Below are 9,407 nucleotides of genomic sequence, written 5' to 3'. Positions count from 1 at the left end.
GAGAAATTATGAATATGAATTGGTCAGTTAGAATCAAATATTAATTTGTGAGCTGTGTATGTATTTTGGTCTGACTTGTAAAATCCAACCAACTTAATTTTTTGTGTCAGTGTTACATGCTAGGAAATGTCTAGGGGAAGACACACAACATATATTGAAAAAAAAAATTAAAAGAGAAAAATAAAAGAATTTATTGAACAGATTAACAGTGAAAACAAATATTTACAAGAAAAAAAGCTGTAAGGGAGATAAATCTAGCTCTTACACTATATAAATAATAATCAGGTTTGAGAAATAATAATATATTACTTTGGTCAGAATATAAGCTCAGAAAATCAATATTTACCAAGAGTCCAGTTCTTTGTAAGGGTGTTTGCAATTGGCTTGTTTCAAGAATTCCTTATGACTGGATTTTATCCCAGGAAAAATAGGCCGGGATCATAAATAGTTAAAAGGTCACCCCAAAACAGTGTTCCCTCTCAGAGCTGATTTAATAACTGAAGTTATGACGCTATTAGCATCTATTTATAGTCGATCATTCTAGAATTTCTCAAATAGAACACTGCAATTTTTTGGAACCCTCGGAAAAAGAATACTTTTCTGTTCTATTTTTAGAACTCTCCAGGAATGTTTAAAAAGAATCTTTTTTATTTTCTAATTGTAATGTAATGTATTATAAAAGTTTTATATTATTATATATTATATATTTTATATTATTATATGTATTTATATATTTTATATTTATATCATATTCTATATTATTATTTATGTAAGAAATTGTAATTTCTTCATATTTTAAAGACGAAAATGTCCTCTCATGACAGTCAGATAATAGGGGAGGGGCTTAAATGCAATGTCTATTTTCACACAGTTTTCATCGTAAGTACTCCCACTAGTATCATTATAATTAACTTAATAATAAAAGAATTAAAGCAATTATTTATATCTTATTTTTCATTTGCAGTTTACAATTGAAGGCACACCATTGGTTCTTAAATTCCATGCGCACAGTTGTAAAATCAAAATAGGAAGGAAGCGAATGTTACGTAAGTATTTTTTCTCATGCTATCCAAAGGCAGTTGCATGCTGAAGCGAAAGGCGGAATTAACGAGGCAGTAGCCCCAGGCATCCAAATTGATGTGAGTGGGTACCTAACCATATTCAAATATCCCATTTTCTTATAATATTTCTCAGCACTAGGACTCATACATGAGTCTTTGGGGCATACAATCAAACAATGACATTATCAGGGCATCACTAGACCTCTGTATGCCACTATCTGAGAGAGAGAGAGAGAGAGAGAGAGAGAGAGAGAGAGAGAGAGAGAGAGAGAGAGAGGGGGGGGGCATTTTTTATTTCAAAATTTTCCTGGAATTAAAAATCATCGAAATCTGAGAGTCTAATTGCCACATCAATTCTTTGCTTTGTTTTCGAAAATGCGAAAATTCAATTGTGTAAAAAAAAAAAAAATACCACAATGCAAGAAAATATTTTTGGGGATATCTGAATTGTAATCTCCATAAAAAGTAGAATCTTTACTGATTCATAGATACAAAAAAAAAAATAATAATTTCTATTTTTCAAATATTTTAATTCAACATTAATGCAGGTGAAACACGCATTTACTGACCTCCTTGCCTCCAGACCCTTGACAAATTAACTGTTTTGCCCCAAACAATCGACTTTCATCTTAATTGTACTTCATCAAAACATCCTTAACCAACTAATTATACACTGTCTCTAAGCTGCCAGGGATTTCTATAAACTTAAATACTCATTCAGCGTTTTCTTTGATGGAAATTTACCAGCATAAACATTTAACACTATGGCTTCCAATTGATTTTGCTGCATACAAAGCTATCTGTTGGCCAGCAAGTAAACTAGTCTGGCTGCAGCTGGATAATCAAGTTTTCTTTTGTGATTTTGACAAGATTAAAAAAAGATTCTGGACTGAGAGGAAGGCTGGTGATGAGATAGACAAACTCCCCATACAAAAGAGCTCTATAAAATCAGCCTCCGCCTGGACCAAGCCTGTGATCGCGCCAAGTGGAGAGGAAAATCCATCATTATAGACCTCGTAGCTCTGCAACACTTATGCAGGCACAACACTGACTTATTGGATAAACTGTTTTGCTAGACAATCTGAATTCACCTTAATAATAAACTAGCGGGGGTGCCAGGCATTGCCCGAGTGCTTGGAGGTGTAAAAAACAAAGTGGTAGTAGGTAGGCAGGTTCGAACCCATGACGCGAAGGCGGAAAAGAAAGTGAAAGAAAACTACGCCATCACACAACCAGAAGTGTAAAACGCTCAAATTTAGCGATGTTAATCAAAAAGATGACTTACAGAAATGACGTTGCTTTTAAACCTCCCACGAAGGTCGTTTTTAATGCGGAGGAAAAGCAGCCCCTGCAAAAACAGAGGCACTCTGTCAGTATCCAAATAAATAGTAATTGTCTCAGTATGAAGGGTTTCCCCTACATTGACTAAGGACCAATTACAGAACAGATACTACTCGGGCAAAGGCTGGGAGTTGACATCAGCGTTCGATTAGTTTCACTTTATTTATACGAAAAGGCAAACAAACAGCAGAGATGATCGCACAGTGGGAATTTTTAAAAACTCAATCAAAAATAGATAGAGACAATGTCCGTTTGCAAATCTGAGATATTACGATCTAGGAAGTATAAGAAAACTTCTCCCTGAATATTACGAACGCAAGAAGCTCGACACAAAAATCCTTTTGTGAACATACACAAACGCTCGCCCCCATTTTGCCTTTTATATATATAGATAATTCATCAACAAACCTCTTTTACAAGTACTTTAATGGAATATGCTCTGAGAAACTTACAGCACTTGTAGCCTCTCAACATAAATACTCCTGATTAACCCCACAAGCAGCAAAATTTCACCTCTTCACTGTTGAGGTCCCTAGATGTTGGAAAGCCTTCTACTCTAATAGTTTCTTCCCTGACAGCTAGACTTTGGAATTCTGTCCCTGTTTCCTGCTTAACTGATTGTGCTAATTTGCAAAAATTTAAATATAAAACAAACATCTTGCTGCTCAACTCCCTACATAATGCCTCTGTAGGCATATACTCACATAATAGTCCCTTACACTCAAGTGGTAGTGTGTCTTGTTTGAGGTTTATAAGAGTAAAAAAAAAAAATTAATTGTTATTATACACCTATACTGTCTCTGTAAACTGCTAGAGATTATTAAAAGCTCAAATTTATGTCTTCCGCTTGATTTTGATTGTAAAAACATAACTAGAGTTAAATTTAAGTAAAATAAGATATAATCTTAAAATAAAAGGAGACTACCACCTGCAGGTGCAGTGTAAACAAACAAATTGATGGTACACTGCGTACAAAATTAATTTGCAGCATATGAATATGAAACAACAAAGACTAGCATACAAAAATATGAATAATTCTAAAATAAGAAATACATCTTTTCCATTACAGTTTAGAAATGAACAAGTGATTAAAGAGACAAAGAATACACGGAATGCTACGATATAAGGATCAATTAGGATTTAAAGACCCCCATCAAATAAGAGAAACATAGGAACAGCTTCTGGTCAACACCGGTTGATACCTGTGTACAAGCATCTTTAAACAAGCATAAAAAGATTAAAACTTTGTTTTTTTTTGGGGGGGGGGAGTGTAAAAAATTCCATTTTTAATATAGGGAAAGATTTATTTTAAAAAAAATGGGGAAATATATTAAATATTTATTTTTTCATTTTGTGTGCTTTTTTTTATTTTATTAATTATGTCTTTATTTTATGTAGGTTTTTATTAACTAAGATGTAAAATAATTATCCTTAATAAAATGTTTTGTTAATAAAAAAAAACATGCACCCTATATTAAAAACTAAATATTTAATATATCTTCCCATTCTTTTTTAAAAGAAATCTTTCATTACAATTTAGAAATGAATAAGTGATTAAAGAAGCAAATAATAATGTTTGAATACACGGAATACTACAATATAAGGATCACTTAGGATTTAAAGACCCCATCAAATAAAAGAAACATAGGAACAACTTCTAGTCAACACCGGTTGATACATTTGCACAAGCATCTCTAAAAAAATGAAAAAATTAAACTGAGTTGTTTGTTTGTTTGTTTTTTTGTTTTTTTTATTTGTCAGAAATAATTCTATTTTTAATATAGAGAAAGATTTATTTTTAAAAAAGTGGGGAAATATATTAAATATTCATTTTTTCATTTTGTGTGCATTTTTTATTAATTATGCTTTTTTTTATTTGGGTTTTATTAACTAAGATGTAAAATAATTATCCTTAATAAAAAGTTTTGTAAATAAAAAAAAAACATGCACCCTATATAAAAAAAATAAATATTTAATATATCTCCCCATTCTTTTTTGAAATAAATATTTCTTTATATTAAAAGCCGACTTTCTGGCAAAAAAAACAAAAACCATATAAATAAAAAAAACAAAACTACATTAAAATATAAATATTTAACATATCCCTCCTCCATTAGATTTAAAAATAAACAAATATACATTGTGAAAATACCAAAAATAGTTGTCTTTGTGTGTTGTAGTCACTGGCCATAGTAAAGGCCATTTTGGAGTGTCCTTATGTATATTTAAGAACCACACTGACATTTAATATGAATTGGGGTAAAAAAAGGTTATTTCTTCATTAAGAATTTTTTTAAAAATTTAATTTAACATTATATATAAATTCTTAATACTGCAAAATTTTAAGTTAGAAATTTATATTTTTTTTTACGAGAATATCTTGTCTTTTTCTTTTCCAGTTTTAACAACTAGTGCTTTTACTTTTCTAAGCTTAATCTTAACCATATTACTTTTCATGCTCGCATTTTCTATGTAATCCATGATTTTTCCAGGCTTTGCTTTGAAATAATATTTTCATTTTTGTGCTCGATATCATACGCATTGTCAACAATCCATAAAAAATGATTACCAACTTCTTAAATTGACTAAATAAAAAACAAATAAAAGACGTCATAAGCAAAATATTATCAGCCCCATCACGACAAAGAGTTAACTCTATATAGCTCAAATAAAATGGCATGCGAGCCACATTCCCACTATGATTTATGGAGGTGTCAATGACGAAAAAGTTGCTATGGTAACCACCAACCAATCAGAAGAAATTGTCTCTAAAATGTCAATGTTGAAAAAGTTGCTATGGTAACCAACGACCAATCAGAAGAAACCATCTCTCACATTCCTTATTAATTCTAAGGACTTCCGAACACCAGTAATTTTAGTATAACTTTTGTTTTAATGGATGAAAGTTGAAAATTTTTTATTTCAAAATATAGCTGAGAAGGTGACCTATGAACTGTAAAAATTGTTTGCAATTTGGTCGCAAAATGAGTGAGCGGTGAAGCTTTAAAGCAGTTCTAAATGAGTAAGACTAACATTTAACCATATATTAAAACACGGTAATGTTTGAATGATTAATGAAACATTAAAATAATAGAAGGGCCACCAAGAAGTAAGTGCTACCTAACATATAAACAGTTTTGTAAAAAAAAAAAAAAAAAATGGAGAAATATGAAAGTTTAAAAGAAAACATTTTTATATAAGAAATAAGAATATAAAATTTACTTTTATGTTAGTAAATGTTCATAGAACAAACACATGTTTGAATAAAGAAAATTGAGTGAATAATAATCACAATATATTATTTATTTAATTGGAATTCATTGTTGAGATGAGTATTATTTATTAATTTTATTTATTGTGGACTATTATTCTCATCTTTTTTAGTTGTTGTTTCACAACTTTTCAGCCAACTATTCGTCACCACCTGACGAAGGCCAGAGGAATAGTTGGCCGAAACATCATAAAACAACAACTAATAAAGATGAGAATAATAGTCCACAATAAATAAAATTAATAAATAATACTCATCTCAACAATGAATTCCAATTAAATAAATAATATATTATGATTATTATTCACTCAATTACTGTTCCTATCCCGTTGTGGTTACCACCTGACGAAGGCCAGAGGAATAGTTGGCCGAAACATCATAAAACAACAACTAATAAAGATGAGAATAATAGTCCACAATAAATAAAATTAATAAATAATACTCATCTCAACAATGAATTCCAATTAAATAAATAATATATTATGATTATTATTCACTCAATTACTGTTCCTATCCCGTCGTGGTTACCACCTGACGAAGGCCAGAGGAATAGTTGGCCGAAACATCATAAAACAACAACTAATAAAGATGAGAATAATAGTCCACAATAAATAAAATTAATAAATAATACTCATCTCAACAATGAATTCCAATTAAATAAATAATATATACCATTCAGTACGGACATAACAATGGAAGATCAGATAATAAATAAACGTGGATTTATAAGACCAAGAAATCCAACCTTGATCGCCCTTCAGGGTCCGTGGAGCAATGGATAGAGATGTTGAATCTCTATGGTTCCAGGTGAGCATGGTCTGAAGATAGCGGTTTCAATCCTACCCAAAGCCGGCCAGAGTGGTGAGACGACAACAACTATGGAAGGCAGTAATTGCTAAGAATACAGTTAGGAGATTTAGAGTTCCTATCCCGTCGCAGTTACCTGGGCCGAAACGTTGTGAAACAACAATTAAAAAAAAGATGAGGATAATAGTCCACAATAAATAAAATAATAGTCACAATATGTTCAAAGCATGAGTAATTTGTGTGAATATATACATGTGAGTATTTTAGCTGTGTGGCATTGTGTGTTCGTTTTACTTATTAGTGCATGTATGAATTAAGCTGGACTGTGAGTCATTGAGTTCTTTTCTTTTCATCATCCTTGGCCTTAAAGAGCATAGGGTGGTCTGTAGAGAATATTTTCCTTTCTTCGGCTAGCTAGTAAAATCTTTCCAAAACTGATTTTTTTAACTAGGTCTTACTACGTTCACATATAGGTGTTGCTTTTTTTTTTACATTTCCAATGGTGAAAAATTTTTTAAATTAACACCTTGCTGTTAAAACCTTCTTGCTTTAGAAATGTAGTGCTATTCATAAAATTACCTGGTCGTGGGTTGTCTGAATCCATACAATTATGTGTGCCTCCACAATCAGACGTAAGCAAAAGAAAGTCTCCTGCATATTTTTAATAACAAGTAAGTTGAATGATTAGAAACAATGTTTATCCACCAGTGGCAATACTGACAGCAAATAGGGGTAACAGGGTGGCGGTGGTGTGTATGCAAAATAGCAGAGGTATAATATGTCCGCTTTCCTCTTGCAGCCGCTTCTTTTCTGCTGTTGTCTGGTTATCTCTCTTTGTATAGGGAAAGATGACATCAGAACGTTCCTCCATGCCTTTTCTGTTTATTGTCTGAAATGTTGATCAATACCACTGATACCAAATCCCCAGGAATTCTGCATTTTGCTGGCCTACCTTGATCTAGGATCGTTGTCCTGACTCTGACTTTCCTGGGTTCGGCCTCTATTGACGTCATCTTTGCAAGCCCAGAAAGCCAAATGTGCTCTTCAGAATTTACTCTGCCATTTACAACTCCACTCACTCCTCTATAACAGGAAGTGACGAAGAGAGTGTATCAAAATGAACCAAAGAAAAAAAAGAGGGTAAACAATTAGAACCATTTGCATTTTAGCATTCGTTCAAATCAAATCGCATCTCAATGTCTAATCTCCCACATTTGTACATTAGATTTCTTTTTTGTTTTATTGGGGGGGGGCAGGGGTACAATAAACGATCCCTTTCTGAATTTAGATCCATTTCCGTTTTCGCTACTGAATGACAATCTAGTTATGATTGATTTTTGTAATATTTTTGTGTAACCCAATTGGCTAATAATATTATTTATTTTCAGTTGGGAAACACGCAAAATGCACAGCTGTCGTAAGTGAGAAGACAACAGGCATTGAAAAGACCTGCACGGAAAAGAAACAGATGCTGGCTGTTGAATGTGCTGCTAAGGCTGTCTTGGAAGCCATTAAGCATAACATCATCTTGGGAAAGCTGAACACAAAAAATTTAATCATACATACTTTGTAAGCAGGATCACGACTATAACATAACAAAAATAATGCAGTAAAAAAAAAGCATTGAAATAAAATTAGAAAAAGTTTGTCTTGTGTCATGTCAATACAATTATTTGTAACTTGTTGCTTCTTTTGTTGTAATTTGTTAATTTTTTGTTGTACAGTGAACTAGCTTTACCGACCTGGCATTGCCCGAGATCGATTACATAAAAATTTGTTTTGTTCGGTAAAACATCTTTTTTTTTTCAGTATTTAACACATCATTCAATAAGTTCCAGATGGCGCCACTAATTAAAAGTCCATACGATTTTTACGAAGTACTAACCTTCAAATGACATGTGTCAAAAATTGAGCCTAATTGGATAATTAGTTTACAAGTTACAGTTATTTAAGTGAAGCTACCATTGCAAATGAAGATGAAAACAATGCTCTTTCGCTAAAACAATGTATAATATCATCATGGCAAAACTACATGAGTTACACTTAAAATTTCTTCCACATCGATCCTATCTTTCAGATCTGGTTGTTTGCAAACCTCAGAAGAATGCTCCAGAGAAAGAAATTTGGCTCCAATGTAAAAACAAATATCAGAAACTGAGGTTTATCTGGAGGTCAAAGATAAATTGTTCTAGAAAAAAAAAACATTGAATAGTTAGAGAAGCATTGGAATTAGTGTATCACTTTAGAAAGGCATTATGTCGAATTTTGTCTAAAAGCTGTTTTATTAGTTAGTCCTGGGAAATATTCAGTGATGTGTTAAGCTAGAAATACAAATAAGGAAAATACTTAAAAAATAAGAGTTATTTCCCTTAGCTGATTTTTCTTTTTAGGTGTTTATTTAAGTATATCTAAATTTAACAAACTGATGATGAACAAGATTATGCATTTAAATGAATATATATATATATATATATATATATATATATATATATGTAGTTCGAATGATGTCAAAACATCGTTAAACTCATGACTCACGCAGCAGCCGCCAATAGTGTAGTGGTTAGGAGCCTTGACTGTCGTACAGACGGTCGGGTTTCAATCCTGGCTTGAGGTAGTTGCCTGTCTAGCTGCACTGATGAGCTGTGAAACAGCGAAACAGTACTGTATGTGGATGACTATAATGCTCCTTATCTTGAGTTGAGCATATTGAGAAGTGATACACGAATTACCATTAGCGTATAAAGCGATGCTCTTTGTGTAAACAAATCGAGCAGAGGTAGTTCGGACGATGTCAAAATATCGTTAAACTCATGACTCACGCAGCAGCCACCAATAGCGTAGTGGTTAGGAGCCTTGACTGTCGTACAGATGGTCGGGTTTTAATCCTGGCTTGAGGCAGTTGCCTGTCTAGCCGCACTGATGAGCTG

The 9,407-nt window shown here is 32.4% G+C and overlaps 1 protein-coding gene across 1 annotated transcript in view; it reads left to right on the top strand.

Annotated features, from left to right (window-relative positions):
• Positions 1-8,126, top strand: part of LOC145280245 (uncharacterized) — a 19,991-nt gene extending 11,865 nt beyond the window's left edge. The window contains exons 3-4 of the mRNA XM_080132022.1: positions 965-1,046; positions 7,869-8,126. Of these exons, the coding sequence (XP_079988148.1) occupies positions 965-1,046; positions 7,869-8,053 (267 nt within the window). The 3' untranslated portion in view covers positions 8,054-8,126. The remainder of the gene's footprint in view (positions 1-964; positions 1,047-7,868) is intronic.
• Positions 8,127-9,407: the final 1,281 nt, after the last annotated feature.

Source organism: Euprymna scolopes, chromosome 7 (assembly GCF_053919585.1).
Source record: "Euprymna scolopes isolate OS-2025 chromosome 7, ASM5391958v1, whole genome shotgun sequence".
NCBI classification, from domain to species: Eukaryota; Metazoa; Mollusca; class Cephalopoda; order Sepiida; family Sepiolidae; genus Euprymna; species Euprymna scolopes.
Note: the sequence above shows the minus strand (reverse complement) of the source record. Positions and strands in the feature narration are given on the sequence as shown.